The sequence below is a fragment of the Carcharhinus amblyrhynchos genome, chromosome 2 (genome assembly GCF_965287045.1).
Source record: "Carcharhinus amblyrhynchos chromosome 2, sCarAmb.v2.hapA, whole genome shotgun sequence".
In the NCBI taxonomy this organism is placed as follows: Eukaryota; Metazoa; Chordata; class Chondrichthyes; order Carcharhiniformes; family Carcharhinidae; genus Carcharhinus; species Carcharhinus amblyrhynchos.
In genome coordinates, this window is record NC_137325.1 from 147,415,284 (window position 1) to 147,434,853 (window position 19,570).

The 19,570-nt window shown below is 46.6% G+C and overlaps 1 protein-coding gene across 2 annotated transcripts in view; it reads right to left on the reverse strand.

Moving 5' to 3' along the window:
* Positions 1 to 19,570, reverse strand: part of zftraf1 (zinc finger TRAF-type and ring finger containing 1) — a 144,326-nt gene that overhangs the window by 509 nt on the left and 124,247 nt on the right. Inside the window, exon 4 of one of the 2 annotated variants that reach the window (XM_080214039.1) lies at positions 14,119 to 14,154. The exons of the other annotated variant lie outside the window; for it this stretch is intronic. Coding sequence (XP_080070165.1) covers positions 14,119 to 14,154 — 36 coding nt within the window. The remainder of the gene's footprint in view (positions 1 to 14,118; positions 14,155 to 19,570) is intronic. 2 annotated transcript variants of the gene reach the window in all.

The window sequence follows — 19,570 nt, forward strand, 5'->3', positions numbered from 1 at the left end:
CCACTCCTGTCTGTCTGGCTCAACACTGGTTTATTATCTTAGATTGAAAACGTTGATAAAACAATTAACTTGGATTAGGATTAAGATGTGAGTAAAGAAATGAATTAAAATGGAGGGAATTAGTGGGACAGATTATTAAATTTAACCACTCCCCCTCCTGTTCACTCATGGAGTCTTGCCATCGGTGGGCAACAGTGCATGTTCCAATATCCTATTTGTTGTTGTTAAGGAACTTGGCCGGGGAGGGATTGGGGCCTCAAGCGTCTGACCCCGGGTACAAGCTGGAACTTTGTAAAAGGGAGGTAAAAAAATTGTGAGGAAAAAAAACAAATAGTTTTGTAAGGTGACTGCTTTCAGCTCCCAGGTAGTGTGTGCAGGAAGGGGACGGTTTTTCTGGTTGGCCGTTACTAGTGGTGTATCTCAGGGATCAATGTTGGGACTGCAATTATTTACAATTTACATAGATGATTTGGAATTGGGGGCCATGTGTAGTGTGTCAAAGTTCACAGATGACACTAAGATGAGTGTGCAGAGGACACAAAGTCATCAAAGTGATATAGCTAGTTTAAGTGAGTGGGCAGATGGAATACAGTGTTGGTAAATGTAGGAATAACAGAAAAATGGACTATTACTTAAATGGCAAAAAATTGCAGCATGCTGCTATGCAGAGGGACCTGGGTGTCCTTGTGCAGGAATCACAAAGTTGATTTGCAGGTACAGCAGGTAATTAAGAAGGCAAATGGAATTTTGTCCTTCATTGCTAAAGGAATGGAGTTTAAAAACAGCCAGGTTATGTTGCAGCTGTATAAGGTGCTGGTGAGGCCACACCTGGAGTACTGTGTAGAGTTTTGGTCTCTTTACTTGAGAAAGGATATACTGGCACTGGAGGGGGTGCAGTGGAGATTCACTAGGTTGATGCTGGAGTTGAGAGGTTTGACTTATGAGGAGAGACTGAATAGACTGGGGCTATACTCATTGGAATTCAGAAGAGAGGGGAGATTCTTACAGAAACATATAAGATTATGAAGGGAATGGATAAGATAGAAGCAGGGAAGCTGTTTCCACTGGTGGGTGAAACTAGAAGTAGGGCGCCTGGCCTCAAAATAAGGGGAAGCAGATTTGGGACTGAGTTGAGGAGGAACTTCTTCACACAAAGGGTTGTGAATCTGTGGAATTCCCTGCCCAGTGAAGCAGTTGAGGCTCCCTCATTGAATGTTTTTAAGGCAAGGATAGATACATTTTTGAACAGTGAAGGAATTAAGGATTACGGTGAGCGGGCAGATAAGTGGAGCTGAGTCCATGAAAACATCAGCCATGATCTTATTGAATGGCAGAGCAGGCTCGAGGGACCAGATGGCCTACTCCTGCTCCCAGTTCTTATGACTGCCCAGTGTGGGGGAGACTTGGAAGGAGGCTACAGCTCAACCCAAGATCCAGAGATCAGCAAAGAATCTTAGTAAGTGTGGGTGGGGGCTTTCCCATGCCATTAAAACAAACCCAAGATTATTTTGTACATCAAAACAGAACCTTTCAAAAAACATCAAACTACTGCGGGATGCTGGAAATCTGAAATAAAAACCGAAAATGATGGAAATATTCAGCAGGTCTGGCAGCATCTGTAAAGAGAAAAACAGAGTTGACGTTTCGTGTCCATATGACTTTTCTTAGGAACTTCAAAAGAAGTTATATTGGATTCGAAACATTAGCTCAACTTTCAAAATATAATTTTTCATTAATTTGCACCAACAAACATTGCATAATTATGTAAGAAGCAAAGTATAAGAAGCATCCATAAACAGACCATGTATACAATCTGCTGTCATGACCCCATTCGAAAGCTCCTATGTACCTATTATGTCCCATGGTCACACAGAAAGAGGTCATTGTGTGCATTTTAGTTTTGGTCTTGTCATTCCTGGCAGCCTACTGTCCACACCACCCATCCACTCAACCTCTGCCCTGATCCACACGAGGCATAGGAACAAGGGGAGGCTGTTCAGCCCCTCAAGCCTGAATGTGATTATAGCTAAAATGTGACCCAACTTGCCTTTGCCCTATTTCTTTTCAAATTTTAATTAACAAAAACCAATCCCAGTTTTAAAATTAACAATTGGTTTACCACCTAGTTTTCAGAACAGAGTTCTAAACTTTCATCTTTTGTGTGTAGAATAGTTTCCTAATTTCACTCCTGGAAAGGTTGCCTCTAATTTTTCAATAATGTCCTCTAGGCCTCGACTCTCCAACCAGCAAAGTAGTTAACCTGCACTATCCGCATCAAATCACTTCTTAATCTTCTCTATTACTATCCTCCCCATCTCTATCAATATCCTCCCATCTCTATTAATATATCCTCCTCATCTCATTTCTTTCCCCACCACTAGGCTGCAATTTAGTGGGTTTCAATTTAGGCTGGAAAGATCAAAGCAGGGATATTTTGTGTTAAATTCTATTCGCCCACACTCCCTCTTCTTCAATGTGCTGACTGAGAATGAGGAAGGTCTCAAATCTCTTTCCTATTTATTGATCTGAACACAGGATAAGATTCCCAGTGGTTGACACTCACTGCTGATGTTGGGTTGCTGGGTGGATGTAGCGGTGGGAACTCACTGCGCTCTACCAGCGCGAGTTTGACATCTTCAGAAAGTTTCCTCCCACCACCTTAAACGTTTCCCTCCTCAGTGACACAACAGGACAGTATTGAAGAACGTAAGTTGAAGAAGGTCACGAAAAGCAGCAAGTTACACAAAATGGCAGATCCGGCCCGGCTTGTACTGACCAGTTTGTTATATTAAAACAAGCAGTGAAAGGAGATACCTTCCACTTAACCCTTTCCCCTGTTTACCTCTTGCCCCTTTGATGCTTTCACCACACACATTCACCAAAGTAAAATGACAAAGCAGACCATGGATGTTGATAATCTTGTCTCCGTGAGAATGAGAGAAATAGAAAGAGAAGAAAAGAATCACAGAACTGTTACAGCACAGGAGGCCATTCGGCCCATTGTATCTGCTCTGACTCTCCAAATGAGTAATTTCCTCAGTGCCATCCTCACACCTTCTCTCCATTACCACCCTGCACAACCTTCCCTTTTCACCTAACTGTCTAATTCCTTCCAATGCCTGGATTAAACCCACTTCTACCAGTGAAATCTCCTCTCAGCCTTAAACAATCTCAACTTCTCCAAACTATCTTCATAACTGAAGTTCCTCGTCCCTGGAACCATTCTTGTGAATCTTTTCTGCGCTCTCCAAAGCCTTCACGTTTTTCCTAAAGTGCGGAGGCCAGTCAAATTTGCATGAAAACTGGAGTAATTCACACTTTTTTTAGTGGGAGTTCAGAGAAGAATCTCCCACACTCTGTACACGGCAGAGGGAGGGTGGGGCTTATTCCCACTGGAGAGGCTGAAATCAGTGTGCTGAGTGGACTACTGTGCACCAACCAATCTGTCAGTGCTGAGAACGGTGTATACGCAATGGGTCCGCACTTGTGGACAAGTCCCCAGGACCGGATGGAATGCATCCGAGGGTCTGAAAGAAATGGCGGAGGTGATAGTGGATGCCTTGGTGGTTATTTTCCAGACGTTGCTGGATTCCGGGGAAGTGCCAAAAGATTGGAAAGCGGCTAATGTTATGCCGTTGTTCAAGAAGGGTGCCAGGCAAAAGGTGGGGAATTATAGGCCGGTTAGTTTAACGTCTGTTGTAGGTAAAATGTTAGAATCCATCATCAAGGAGGAAATAGCGAGGCATCTTGAGAGGAGTTGCTTGATAGAGCGGATGCAGCACGGTTTCGTTAAAGGGAAGTCGTGTCTGACAAATTTACTGGAGTTCTATGAGGATGTGTCTAGGGCGGTGGATAGAGGAGAGCCGGTGGATGTGGTCTTTCTGGATTTTCAGAAGGCGTTTGACAAGGTACCTCACAGGAGGTTATTGCAGAAGGTCAGGGGACAGGGAGTTGGGGGTAGGGTGTTAGCATGGATAGAGGATTGGTTGTCAAATAGGAGGCAGAGAGTGGGGGTCAATAGGTGCTATTCGGATTGACGGATGGTGACTAGTGGAGTGCCTCAGGGGTCGGTGCTGGGGCCTCAGCTAGTTACCATTTATATAGATGATCTGGAAGAGGGAACCGAGTGTAGGGTGTCGAAATTTGCTGATGACACCAAGATTGGAGGAAAGGCAAATTGTGCGGAGGGTGTGGAGAGTCTGCAGAAGGATCTAGATAGGCTGGGCGAATGGGCCAGGAAATGGCAAACGGAATTTAATGTTGGCAAGTGCGAGGTGGTCCACTTTGGTAGGGATAATGGTAGGAAGGATTATCACTTACGTGGCGAAAAACTGCAGCAGGCGACGGTGCAGAGGGACCTCGGGGTCCTTGTGCATGAGTCGCAAAAACCCAGCTTGCAGGTGCAGCAGATGATCAGGAAGGCGAATGGGATGCTGACCTTCATAGCGAGGGGGATTGAATATAAAAGTAGGGAGGTCTTGCTGCAGCTGTATAGGGCATTGGTGAACATAAGAAATAGGAGCAGGAGTAGGCCATCTAGCCCTTCGAGCCTGCCCCGCCATTCAATAAGATCATGGCTGATCTGTCGTGGCTCAGTTCCACTTTCCCGCCCTCTCCCCATAACCCTCAATCCCTTCTCTTATCAAAAACCCATCAACCCGCTTCTTAAAAATATTTAGCGAGGCAGCCTCCACCACTTCAACGGGCAGAGAATTCCAGAGATTCACCACCCTTTGAGTGAAGAAGTTCCTCCTCAACTCCGTTCTAAACCGCCTCCCCTTTATCTTGAGGCTGTGCCCCCTAGTCCTACTGTCTTTTTTGAGCGGGAAGAGTCTCTCCACCTCTATCCTATCCATCCCATTCATCATCTTATACGTCTCAATGAGATCTCCCCTCATTCTTCTAAACTCTAACGAGTACAAGCCTAGTTTATTCAGCCTCTCCTCATAGCTCAATCCCCTCAACTCCGGTATCAGCCTAGTAAACCTCCTCTGCACTCCCTCCAGGGCCAAAATATCCTTGCGCAGGTGCGGCGCCCAAAACTGCACACAGTACTCCAGCTGCGGCCTCACCAATGCCCTATACAGCTGCAGCAAGACCTCCCTACTTTTATATTCAATCCCCCTCGCTATGAAGGCCAGCATCCCATTCGCCTTCCTGACCACCTGCTGCACCTGCAAGCTGGGTTTTTGCGACTCATGCACAAGGACCCCGAGGTCCCTCTGCACCGTCGCCTGCTGCAGTTTTTCGCCACGTAAGTAATAGTCCTTCCTACCATTCTTCCTACCAAAGTGGACCACCTCACACTTGCCAACATTAAATTCCATTTGCCATTTCCTGGCCCATTCGCCCAGCCTATCTAGATCCTTCTGCAGACTCTCCACACCCTCCGCACAATTTGCCGTTCCCCCAATCTTGGTGTCATCAGCAAATTTCGACACCCTGCACTCGGTTCCCTCCTCCAGATCATCTATATAAATGGTAAATAGCTGAGGCCCCAGCACTGACCCCTGGGGCACCCCACTAGTCACCATCCGCCAATCCGAATAGCACCCATTGACCCCCACTCTCTGCCTCCTATTTGACAACCAATCCTCTATCCACGCTAACACCCTACCCCCAACTCCATGTCCCCTGACCTTCTGCAATAACCTCTTGTGAGGTACCTTGTCAAACGCCTTCTGAAAATCCAGAAAGACCACATCCACCGGCTCTCCTCTATCCACTGCCCTAGACACATCCTCATAGAACTCCAGTAAATTTGTCAGACACGACTTCCCTTTAATGAAACCGTGTTGCGTCCGCCCTATCAAGCAATTCCCTTCAAGATGCCTCGCAATTTCCTGCTTAATGACAGATTCTAACATTTTACCTACCACAGACGTTAAACTAACCGGCCTATAATTCCCCGCCTTTTGCCTGGCACCCTTCTTAAACAACGGCGTAACATTAGCCGTTTTCCAATCTTCCGGCACTTCCCCAGAATCCAGCGACGTCTGGAAAATAACCACCAAGGCATCCACTATCACCTCCGCCATTTCTTTCAGAACCCTCGGATGCATTCCATCCGGTCCTGGGGACTTGTCCACAATCAGCCCCTCCAGTCTGTCGAGCACCACCTCTCTAGTAACAGTAATGTCATTAAGACCCTCCATTCCTACCACCTTTCCATCGCTAACACCCGGCAAATTATTCACGTCCTCCTCCGTGAAGACAGAAACAAAAAAGTTATTCAAGACCTTCGCCATATCCCCATCCCCTACCACTAGCTCCCCTTTCTCATCCTCTAAAGGACCAACGTTCACCCTAGCCAGCCTCTTCCTTTTTATATATTTATAAAAACTCTTGCTATCCTTTTTTATATTAAGTGCTAGCCCAGCCTCATAGCTTCTCCTACCCTCCTTTATCAACTTCTTTGTCAATCTTTGTTGACATTTAAACCTTTCCCAATCCTCTTCTCGCCCACTGCTCTTAGCTACTCTAAATTCCTCCGCTTTTAATTTAACACTTTCCTTCACCTCCTTCGTTATCCACGGCTTATTACCTCTCTTCCTACTGTCCTTTTTAACCATCGGAATAAATTTCTGCTGAGCACCAAGAAAGATCTCCTTAAAGATCCTCCACTGCTCCTCAGCAGACCTACCTTCCAACACATTCCCCCAGTCCACATTCGCTAATTCTTCTCTCATCCTACCATACTCCCCTCTATTCAAGAGGCCGCAGCTGGAGTACTGTGTGCAGTTTTGGGCGCCGTACTTACGCAAGGATATTTTGGCCTTGGAGGGAGTGCAGAGGAGGTTTACTAGGCTGATGCCGGAGTTGAGGGGGTTGAGCTATGAGGAGAGGCTGAATAAACTAGGCTTGTACTCGTTAGAGTTTAGAAGAATGAGGGGAGATCTCATTGAGACGTATAAGATGATGAAAGGGATGGATAGGATAGAGGTGGAGAGACTCTTCCCGCTCAGAAAGGACAGTAGGACTAGGGGGCACAGCCTCAAGATAAAGGGGGGTCGGTTTAGAACGGAGTTGAGGAGGAACTTCTTCACTCAAAGGGTGGTGAATCTCTGGAATTCTCTGCCCGTTGAAGTGGTGAAGGCTACCTCGCTAAATATTTTTAAGACGCGGGTTGATGGGTTTTTGATAAGCGAGGGGATTAAGGGTTATGGGGAGAGGGCGGGAAAGTGGAACTGAGCCACGACAGATCAGCCATGATCTTATTGAATGGCAGGGCAGGCTCGAAGGGCTAGATGGCCTACTCCTGCTCCTATTTCTTATGTTCTTATGTTCTTGGAGCTAGCCAGTCCCGTGACCCACGCAATGCCGGCTCTGCAAATTCACCACCACCCCCCTCCCACCCGCCCGTAACCCGATTGCTGGCTCCCCAAGCAGCTCGAACCACCCACTCCCAGACCATCATCTCTCCAGCCTGCCCCTACCCCTCCAGTAGTCACAACCCCCCCGCACCCCCCATCTCTCCAGCTTTCTCCCCAGTGCCGCCCCCAAGCAGGCTGGCCCCCTTCCCTTGATTGCTGGCCGCCCTCATTCCTCAAACAATGCAGCGGGATCCCCTCATCCCCACTGATCGCCTGCTAGGCCCCCTTGGCACTGCCCAATGCACGGTGGGCAGTGCCAAGGTGTCCCCTGGGCATTGGCACTTTACCCACTTTGGCAGTGCCAGGATGGTCATGTCCATAGGGATGTCAGAAGTTGCAGCGTGACATAGATAGGATGCAAGACTGGGCGGAGAAGTGGCAGATGGACTTCAACGCGGATAAATGTGTAGTGGTCCATTTTGGCAGGTCCAATAGGATGAAGGAGTACAATATCAAGGGTAGGAGTCTTAGCAGCATAGAGGAGCAGAAGGACCTTGGGGTCCAGGTCCATAGGACTCTTAAATCCTCGCAGGTGGAGGATGTGATCAAGAAGGCGTATGGTATACTGGCCTTCATTAATTGAGGGACTGAGTTTAGGAGTCGGGAGGTAATGCTGCAACTTTAAATGACCCTTGTCAGACCCCATCTAGAGTACTGTGCGCAGTTCTGGTCAGCTCATTACAGGAAGGACGTGGAAGCTATTCAGAGGGTGCAGAGGAGATTTACAAGGATGTTACCTGGATTGGGAGGCATGCCTTATGAAGATAGGTTGAGGGAGCTAGGTCTCTGCTCCCTGGAGAGACGAAGGTTGAGAGGCGACCTGATAGAGGTTTATAAAATGTTGAGAGGGATAAATAGGGTGGATTCTCGGAGGCTATTTCCCAGGGCTGAAATGGTCGCTACGAGAGGACACAGGTTTAAGGTGCTGGGGAGCAGGTAGAGATGTCAGGGGTAAGTTTCTCACTCAGAGGGTGGTGAGTGAGTGGGATCGGCTGCCGTTGGTGGTGGTAGAGGCGAACTCGCTGGGGTCTCTTAAAAGACTTCTGGATGAGTACATGGGATTTCATGGGATTGGGAGTTATAGATAGTTCTATGGCCTGGTAGGTATAGATATGATGGGTGCAACTTGTGGGCCGAAGGGCCTGTTTGTGCTGTAGTGTTCTACGTTCTATGTCCGGGGGATACCCCCTGTCACCTGACACCCCCCTGAGAAGCCCCAATACTCCAGTGAGGTAGAGCCCAAAAGTGGGGTACTAGTGTAATCCCCATTGGAGTGAGATGCTCTGGCGGGATGGGAGAGACCAGGGCCCAGAGAGTTCAGTTCCAGCTCCCTCTGTTGTGCCCTTCAACTTAAATTGTCTCTCTGTATTTTTTTCTACCGAATTGAATCAACTCACATTAATCCACATTAAACTCCATCTGCCACCCATTCCACTAACTTCTTTATGTCCTTTAGAAATTCTACACAGTTCCCTTCCATCCACAATGCGTCCAGGCTTTGTACCATTTGCAAATTTTGAAACAGTTCCCTGTACATCAAAGTCTATGTAATAAATATCAGGAAAAACTAGGCTTCTGGGGAAGTTCCCTCAAAACCTTTGTCCCGGCTGAAAAGCATCCAATAACCACTACTCTTGGTTTCCTGTCACTCAGACTATTCCGTATCCATGTTGCTGCTGTCCTTTTATTCCATCAGCTTCTCTCAAGTTTTTGTGTGGTGCTGTATCGAACGTCTTTTGGAAGTCTAGATACACCACATCAACAGAATTTCCCTCATATAAAAGCTGCAGTCAGTTAGTTCATCACAACTTCCCCTTAAGCAATCCATGCTAGATCTCCTTCATTAACCTGCATCTGTGCACCAGGCTATTAATTTTGTTCCAAATTATTGATTCTAAAGCTTCCCCAGCCCTGAAGTTAAACTGATTGATCTGTATCTGCAGAGCTTATCTTTACAGTTTTTTTTTTCAGGACAAGGGTGTAATGTTTGTAATTCTCCAGTCCTCTGGCACTATCCCTGAGTCTCGGGAAAGCTGAAAGATTATGGCCAATGTCTCTGCAATTTCCACTCTCACTTCCCTCAGTCCTCTTGGATGTATCTCATCTGGTCCTGATGTTTCATCCACTTTAAAAACAGACAACCTATCCAATACCTCCTCCTCAGTAATTTTAAACCCTTCTACTGCCTGAATTATTTACCACCTTCTCTTCAACCTTGACAGACAGCCCCAGGTAACATTTGGGGTAAAATGAAAGAACGCGAGTTTATATCCATCACCCTCATGAAGTGAAGGGAATTCCCGACCTGTAAGTTCGGTAGGAGGTGTTGAGCCAAGGCGGCAGTTAGTCACCTGGAGGCAAAGATGGGCAGGAAGCTGGGGCCAAACCACCTGACCACCCACCCAGTCTCAGGCAAAGCTGGAGCCTGATGTACAATGAGCTAAAATGTGGAGGAATGGAATTAGCAACAGGTGGAGGCCATTCTGCCTGATGGAACAGAATGGTATTTGACCATTTAATTAGATTATGGCTGATCTGCATCTCAACCTATTTATTTGCCTTTGTTTATTCACTCTTGAGGGATTTGAGCATCCCTGGCAAGGCCAGTATTTACAAAACTCATTTAAATTAGTTAAAAAGGGTTTGCTGTGACTAAGCTGTGCTGGCTTTCCTCAATTGATCCACATTTTTAAAATTCAATCTTGGAACGTGAGTGTCTTTGGCAAGTCCAACATTCATAGCCTAACCCTAACATCCCCTTAAGAAGGTATCTTGAACCGCTGCAGTTCTGTGGTGCAGGTATATCCACAGCGCTGTTCAGGAGGGAGTTCCAGGATTTTGACCCAGTGACGGTGAAGAATAGCATTATATTTCCAAGGCAGGATGGTGAGTGACTTGGAGGGGAGATTGCAGGTGGTGGTGTTCCCATGTGTCTCCTGCCCTTGTCCTCGCTGATACAGGGTTTGGACAGTACTATCTATCACAAGAGGTTTGGCAAGTTGCTGCAGTGCATCTTGTAGATGTTTTGACACTGTGCTGACACTGTGCACCAGTAGTGGAGACAGTGAATGTTGACAGGGTGTCAATTAAGCAAGTTGCCTTTGCTTCACATCTCTCAATATTCTCATCAAACAATTTTAAAAATTTCAACTAACACTCAGCATCCACAGCTATTTGGGGATTGGGGAGGGGAGGGGGTGGAATGCACAGTCATTTTTATCAGCTCGTTATTTTGAGACCTTTTAGAATGAATTGAAATCTTGAGCTGGCATGCTGGGAGTGGAATGGATTATTTGTCTGATGGTATAACCACAACACTATGGTACCCTGTGGATAAACATTCTAACAAACCCACTTTTATACCACATCCACAAGAGGAAAAAGCAGATTCCTTTGGGCATTCAAGTGTGTTGATAATTACCAGTGAAAAGACATCTGACAGACCAATGTAGGGAAAAGAATCAATCTCTCCCTGCATTAAACAGTCAGTCACAAACTCAAAGTCTGGCCAGTGCACGCCATAATATTTAGCATTAAGAAATAAACCTGGTGAGGCTGAAAGAGTGTAAGTCTCACCTCCACATGTTTTAAATGTCTCCAGAGCGGAAAGAGGATTTTAAACTCTGTATTTGTAAAGCTGTGAGCAATTTCTAATTCCTGAACAACAGGTGTTGAAGCTTTCCTAACGCGGGCCCTGAAGGGAATCAGGGATTGTCTGAGTATCAAATGGGTAATACCAACTTGTACCTCACTGACTGAACAAATTGCATTTCCATTCTTAGCACAGGATTCTCTCCTTTTTTTAAACAGATATCCCAGGAATCAAGTTTTGCAAAGCCACCTCTTTTTCCATTAAAATTTTAATCCGTCTAGCACACTAATCCTTTACAGATTCTAGTTATATTGCACAAGGCAAACAAGAGACTGAAGAATTTTTCTTTTGCTTAATGGTGTTCTTTGATTTGAGGCAGGATTGTACAGCACAATAAGAGGCCATTCAGCCCATTGTACCTGTGTCCATTCTTTGAACAAATTCCCACTTTCCTGTTCTTCGTCTGTAACCTTGCAAATTTTCATTTCAACTATATATATTCCACTCCCCATAGCCTTCTCTGCTCTAGGGAGAACAATCCCAGATTCCTAGTCTCTCCACAGCAATGAAATTCCCCAACTCTGGTACCATTCTCATGAACCTCCTCTGCTCTGTCTCTAATTTAAACATCCTTCTGAAAGCATGGTGTTCAGAATTGGACACAATACTTCAGCTAAATCCAGTTTGACATAACAAATGCACATTACTGTCTAGTGAGACATCATCAGCACTTAACATGGAACTGAGTAAGTATTGAAAAGCATGAGAATAAAGGGTGATTGGAAAAGGCATCAAAATCAGAGTTACTGTTGTGAAGTACAATACCAAAGGCAAATTGTGCGGAGGGTGTGGAGAGTCTGCAGAAGGATCTAGATAGGCTGGGCGAATGGGCCAGGAAATGGCAAATGGAATTTAATGTTGGCAAGTGTGAGGTGGTCCACTTTGGTAGGAAGAATGGTAGGAAGGACTATTACTTACGTGGCGAAAAACTGCAGCAGGCGACGGTGCAGAGGGACCTCGGGGTCCTTGTGCATGAGTCGCAAAAACCCAGCCTGCAGGTGCAGCAGGTGGTCAGGAAGGCGAATGGGATGCTGGCCTTCATAGCGAGGGGGATTGAATATAAAAGTAGGGAGGTCTTGCTGCAGCTGTATAGGGCATTGGTGAGGCCGCAGCTGGAGTACTGTGTGCAGTTTTGGGCGCCGCACCTGCGCAAGGATATTTTGGCCTTGGAGGGAGTGCAGAGGAGGTTTACTAGGCTGATACCGGAGTTGAGGGGGTTGAGCTATGAGGAGAGGCTGAATAAACTAGGCTTGTACTCGTTAGAGTTTAGAAGAATGAGGGGAGATCTCATTGAGACGTATAAGATGATGAATGGGATGGATAGGATAGAGGTGGAAAGACTCTTCCCGCTCAAAAAAGACAGTAGGACTAGGGGGCACAGCCTCAAGATAAAGGGGGGGCGGTTCAGAACGGAGTTGAGGAGGAACTTCTTCACTCAAAGGGTGGTGAATCTCTGGAATTCTCTGCCCGTTGAAGTGGTGGAGGCTGCCTCGCTAAATATTTTTAAGAAGCGGGTTGATGGGTTTTTGATAAGAGAAGGGATTAAGGGTTATGGGGAGAGGGCGGGAAAGTGGAACTGAGCCACGACAGATCAGCCATGATCTTATTGAATGGCGGGGCAGGCTCGAAGGGCCAGATGGCCTACTTCTGCTCCTATTTCTTATGTTCTTATGTTCTTATGTTCTCTCAAGACAAGAAACAGATTACAGAAACATTAGAGATAAGGATTTAAGATGAAAAATTTGGGTCAGGAAAACACTGCAAGCCCAACAAACTTTGGAAAGGTAGGACTGAATTTTCACAGTAACTTCATTGCAATGTTAAAGCAAGCCAACTTGTGACATGAATAAATAAACTTTGAACTGAATGGGATAGTGTGTAATACCAAGGAGCATCGAGAGAGGCTGGGATTGTTCACCCTAGAGCAGGAAAATTTAATAGAGGTATTGAAAATCATGAAGGATTTTGGAATAAATGAGGACAAAATGTTTTGAGTGGCAGGAAGTTCTGTAGCCGAAGGAGTCAGATTTAAGGTCAGTGGTACAAGAGCCTAGATTGTTTTTTCACACAGTGACTTGCTGTGATCTGGAATGTGCAGGCTGAAAGGGCACTGGAAGCAGATGCAATATTAACTTTAAAAATAGTATTGGACAAAGTCTGGAAGAGGAGCAAGTTGCAGGGCTCTGGATTGAGGGCAGGGGAAGTGAAGCTGAACTCAAACATGCTGGAACACTGAACCAGTCACTTTTTCACAAATCCATCTATTGATCAATCTGCTAACTATATTCCCCAAACCCTCTCCTTCCCTGAAACTATTTATTCTTTCACAGGATGTGGCGCTGCTGAGGCCAGCATTTACTGCCCATTCCTAATTGCCCTGTGAGAAGCTGCCTTCTTGAACTGCTGCAGTCCTTGTGTAGGTATATCCACAGTGCTGTTGGGGAGGGAGTTCCAGGATTTTGATCCAGTAACAATGAAGGAAAGGTGATATTGTTGCTTGTTTTGTCCATGACATAATCCTTCCCTGAGAACGTATTTTAGTACTTCATAATTCTTTAGCTAAAAGAGCTTTCTTTTTACATTCTGTCATTACATTGCCTGTGATTTGAACCCCTCACCATGGATTTGCTGATTCAATTCTTGTGAACTTCCATTGTGACCACTATTAGGGTCACCTTGAACCCTCTTCCGTGCTGAAGGAAGCCAACCGAGCTTCCTTAACCTTTCTGCTTAACTTGAATTCCCTGTTGCTGGAATTGCTTTTGTTGCTGGCACCATGTGCACTACACCATCTGGGGTAATCTGAAGGAGGAGAGAGCGAGGGAAAGAGTCAAGAGTGAAAAAGAGAGAAAGAGACAGAGGGAGAGTCAGCTATCCCTCGAGATGCCTGTTAAATGATACTTAACTGAACGTGTGCCCCAGACGCCCACTCGCTCTCTTCCCAGGATCTGACAGTTTTGGTACAGTTTGCTGTGTCATAACATGACAATGAGAGGTTGACCGATTGCCCTGCCACCCTGGGGAGTTCTGGATGAAAGTGTAAGAAGGGCAGTAGTACTTTTTGCCATCAGGAATCGGGTGTAGCTGTCCTACCTTTTTTGTGACATGTCTGACTGCAGAAATCGGTTCCTGTGTGAGTAAAGATCAACCAATTACATTTTGAGCGCAAACAACGCATTATTTTTGAAGATATTGCCCATTTTAACTGTAAATATGACCCAGTGTGGGATTAAAACTTTACCCAATAGCTCAGTGTGCTCAGGCAGGGAGTGGGAGTGGGGGATTTAACAAATACAAATGTTCTTGGTCTGCACGCACGAATGTGATGGCCTTTTTACTATTTAAATATTCCCTAGCAAGGAACTGAGTCATTCCTCTGCCATCTTCAGCTGTGTTCACTATGCTAATGGTTAATCTCCTCTGCAGGCTGGATCAATGGTGGGGAGGATCTGTGAGACGGACCAGCTACAATGGGTCCTTTAAAGGCAGAATGGTGCAGCCGAAGGTGGGATGGGCTCAAAGCTGCTCATGTCTCTCCTGACCAATCACCTTGGCAAATTCCTTCAGCCTGTCCCTACTCCTACCTTTCACTCCTGCCTGCTGCTTATGCTTCAACCTCAGTCTATAATCTCCCTGATCTCAGTGTCTGTCCCAACACCCTTCCCATCTCCTTCCTTTCAAATTCTTACTAAAGATTTTAGATTGCTCTCGGCTGTCCCCCCTTGCATAACCCCTCTTAATTCCAATCTTCCTACTGTGTGTCCATTTCATTCTCTAAGCGTTCCTATATAAAGTCTAAGCTGCGGTAGCAGTTCAGCAGCAGTGTTAACCCTGTTCCTAGCTAGTGCAACTTTACCCCTGAAAACTACCCTTAAAATGGCTTGAAATTTGGTCTTTGTTATTAATATGTGCTGTTGATTTGGACAAGCAGGCCTGCAGATGAAACAATACAGCAGGTAGCTTAGACAAAAGGAAGAAAGCAGTCAGGTTGTGTGATGTAGTGACATTTAGATTCTCCAGCTGTTGCGCTGGGATTTGTCTCTGGATCATAAGTACATGTGGCAGGGTATCAAATATAGTTTGATCCCAGTGGTGTGAAGTAATTTGTAACAGTTTACTACATTAACAGTGCTATAAAAATGCAAGTTGTTTTGTTCTTATGCTCACCATTGGCTTAAAATCAGGGTTCCCAAGCAGACTGGCTGCTCAGTGCTAGGTTTTTAATTCAGTCTCACAATCCTCCTGTGTGGGTTTTGTCCCTCACCAACCTATGCCTCAGTGAGCAGGAACATTCAAAGAAGAGGACAGCAAAACTCAGACGGATGTGCAAGCAAGCTGTTCAGATATTGGTGCTTTAACCCCCATAACAGACTGGACATGGTGTGTTAGTGACTCCAGTCCCCATTCTCCCACATTCCCTGTGCTGTGTTAGTGACTCCAGTCCCCTTTCTCCCTCGCTCCCTGTGCTGTGTTAGTGACTCCAGTCCCCTTTCTCCCTCGCTCCCTGTGCTGTGTTAGTGACTCCAGTCCCCATTCTCTCTCGCTCCCTGTGCTGTGTTAGTGACTCCAGTCCCCATTCTCCCTCACTCCCTGTGCTGTGTTAGTGACTCGAGTCCCCTTTCTCCCTCGCTCCCTGTGCTGTGTTAGTAACTCCAGTCCCCATTCTCTCTCACCCCCTGTGCTGTGTTAGTGACTCCAGTCCCCATTCTCTCTCGCTCACTGTGCTGTGTTAGTAACTCCTGTCCCCATTCTCCCTCGCTCCCTGTGCTGTGTTAGTGACTCAAGTCCCCATTCTCTTTCGCTCCCTGTGCTGTGTTAGTGACTCCAGTCCCCATTCTCCCTCACTCCCTGTGCTGTGTTAGTGACTCCAGTCCCCATTCTCCCTTGCTCCCTGTGCTGTGTTAGTGACTCCAGTCCCCATTCTCACTCGCTCCCTGTGCTGTGTTAGTAACTCCAGTCCCCATTCTCCCTTGCTCCCTGTGCTGTGTTAGTGACTCCAGTCCCCTTTCTCCCTTGCTCCCTGTGCTGTGTTAGTGACTCCAGTCCCCATTCTCCCTCGCTCCCTGTGCTGTGTTAGTGACTCCAGTCCCCATTCTCCCTCGCTCCCTGTGCTGTGTTAGTGACTCCAGTCCCCTTTCTCCCTCGCTCCCTGTGCTGTGTTAGTGACTCCAGTCCCCATTCTCCCTTGCTCCCTGTGCTGTGTTAGTGACTCCAGTCCCCATTCTCCCTTGCTCCCTGTGCTGTGTTAGTGGCTCCAGTCCCCATTCTCCCTCACTCCCTGTGCTGTGTTAGTGACATAAGAACATAAGAAACAGGAGCAGGAGTAGGCCATCTAGCCCTTCGAGCCTGCCCCGCCATTCAATAAGATCATGGCTGATCTGTCGTGGCTCAGTTCCACATTCCCGCCCTCTCCCCATAACCCTTAATCCCCTCTCATATCAAAAACCCATCAACCCGCGTCTTAAAAATATTTAGCAAGGCAGCCTCCACCACTTCAATGGGCAGAGAATTCCAGAGATTCACCACCCTTTGAGTGAAGAAGTTCTTCCTCAACTCCGTTCTAAACCACCCCCCCTTTATCTTGAGGCTGTGCCCCCTAGTCCTACTGTCCTTTCTGAGCGGGAAGAGTCTCTCCACCTCTATCCTATCCATCCCATTCTTCATCTTATATGTCTCAATGAGATCTCCCCTCATTCTTCTAAACTCTAACGAGTACAAGCCTAGTTTATTCAGCCTCTCCTCATAGCTCAACCCCCTCAACTCCGGCATCAGCCTAGTAAACCTCCTCTGCACTCCCTCCAAGGCCAAAATATCCTTGCGTAAGTACGGCGCCCAAAACTGCACACAGTACTCCAGCTGCGGTCTCACCAATGCCCTATATAGCCGCAGCAAGACCTCCCTACTTTTATATTCAATCCCCCTCGCTATGAAGGCCAGCATCCCATTCGCCTTCCTGACCACCTGCTGCACCGGTAGGCTGGGTTTTTGCGATTCATGCACAAGGACCCCGAGGTCCCTCTGCACCGTCGCCTGCTGCAGTTTTTCGCCACGTAAGTAATAATCCTTCCTACCATTATTCCTACCAAAGTGGACCACTTCGCACTTGCCAACATTAAATTCCATTTGCCAGTTCCTGGCCCATTCGCCCAGCCTATCTAGATCCTTCTGTACACTCTCCACACCCTCCGCGCAATTTGCCGTTCCACCAATCTTGGTGTCATCAGCAAATTTCGACACCATGCACTCGGTTCCCTCCTCCAGATCATCTATATAAATGGTAAATAGCTGAGGCCCCAGCGCCGACCCCTGGGGCACTCCACCAGTCACCAACCGCCAATCCGAATAGCACCCGTTGACCCCCACTCTCTGCCTCCTATTTGACAACCAATCCTCTATCCACGCTAACACCCTACCCCCAACTCCATGTCCCCTGACCTTCTGCAATAACCTCTTGTGAGGTACCACAAGACTCCAGTCCCCATTCTCTCTCACTCCCTGTGCTGTGTTAGTGACTCCAGTCCCCATTCTCTCTCACTCCCTGTGCTGTGTTAGTAACTCCAGTCTCCATTCTCTCTCACTCCCTGTGCTGTGTTAGTGACTCCAGTCCCCATTCTCCCTCACTCCCTGTGCTGTGTTAGTGACTCCAGTCCCCATTCTCTCTCACTCCCTGTGCTGTGTTAGTGACTCCAGTCTCCATTCTCTCTCGCTCCCTCATTGTGACCCATTGTGTTCATACAGAAAATGCCATCTGAAGTGAGGATTACATTCAGGAATAAAATAAACTTTCTAAAGATGTACTCTGACCTAAAAAAGGGCTAGAAAAGCAAAAGAGAAAAGAGATCTCCAAAATTAGAGGAGTGGAATAGAGAGTGAGGGGATGAGGAAGAGAGAAAATGGGAGAACATATGTAACTACAGCGAGATTCACAGTCACAGAGAGAGAGAGAGAGAGTGGGAGAAAGGTAGAGTAATAGAGGAAGAAGGGAAGGCAGAGAAAGGGTAAGAGGGCAGCGTAAGAAGCAGGTTTCAGGCAATGACAATTGGAGAAAAGGAGGATGGTGACTTTATCTTCTTGTGAATAGGATTTGCATATTATTCATTCAATCAGATGGGGCCCAATCACAGCTTTAGCTACAAATATCAGATTTCAATCGCCAGTAGCTGGATACCCATGCTTTAGGCTCTCCAGCTATAGAACAGGGGGCAGTGCTTAATCTCTCCTACCTTCCTCGTGTCCAGACACACTGCCTGAAGCAATGTGTCCCTGCCGTTTGGAAGGGGAAATGGGGAGAAAGGCCTTTCTCTAACACACATCCTCTAGTTCACTGTAGTGCTGGGAAAGGGAATTCCTCCCCATTTACTCAGCAGTGAGGGGTGTAGAAAGAGCTAAAAGAAAGAGGTTTTCATTTAAATGAAAATTATTATTATTCATTATATAGTCATAAAATTTAAACAAGCATCTCTCAAATCCCTCTCTCCAACATTCATGGTTTCTGCTCTCTTCCATCCCTTCTCCTCACTCACTCCCTTCCATTCTCCTGATGTCTGTCAGTTTCTGCAGATGCCCATCCCTTACTCCTATCCTCCCTCTCTCCCACTGTGCATTATTTACCTTGGAACCCCTAACAAGTCCTGTTACTGGTTATTGTATTTCTCTCCTATTTTCCTGCCCACATTTCCCTCATTCTTTCTCTGACTTTGCCTTCCTATCATTGTGTTGAATTCTCTCACCCATCCTCTACAATCTGTGGTCCACTTCACCAAGAAGCTGCAAGCTGAGGGCTCCTTGCCAGCTGCATTCGCTCATTTGCCTCTCATCAACTAAAATCCCCAGAGGAATTTCTCATGACCTCTTCACAAACAGCCTCCTTCAGTGTTATGTGCCTATTTCTTATGTTCTTATGTTCTTATGCAAGGGCCACCTTCCTCCTCCGTCACCCTGTTAACTTGGATCTCAGTGCCCTCAGATCCTAAAGTACATGACTTTTCAGCTACCATACCCCGATTCTCTCTTTTTCTCCTTTCCCTCCGCTCCTCAGTGTTTAATACTTATCCACTGCTCCATAAAGCATTCAGAAATGACGCTGTGCTATGTCGAGCTAGATGCTGTACCCTCAACTTTCTGTCCCTAGCAAACACAGCCATGACATTTGATCATAGGAGGAGGATGAGGAGGAGGTCATTTAGCCCTTGAGCCTCTTCCACCATTTAGCCTGGCAGATTTGTACCTCAACCTCATTTTCCTCCCTCAATACCCTTAACCAAAATAAAATCTCCCAATATCAGTCTCGACCCCAAGCATCCACAGCTTTTTGCGCAGAGATTTCTGAAGCTTGCTCATCCCTTGTGTGAAGGATTGCTTCCTGATTTTACCTGAATGGCCTTGCTCCAACTTTTAAAATGCTGCCCATTTGTTTTGGATTGCTCCACCAGAGGGAGCAGTTTCTCTCGACCTAATCCACTGCTTGAGATTGTGCTGGAGGCAGATTCAATTGTGGCTTCCAAGAGAGGATTGGATAAATGTCTGAACAGAAAGGAACTGCAGG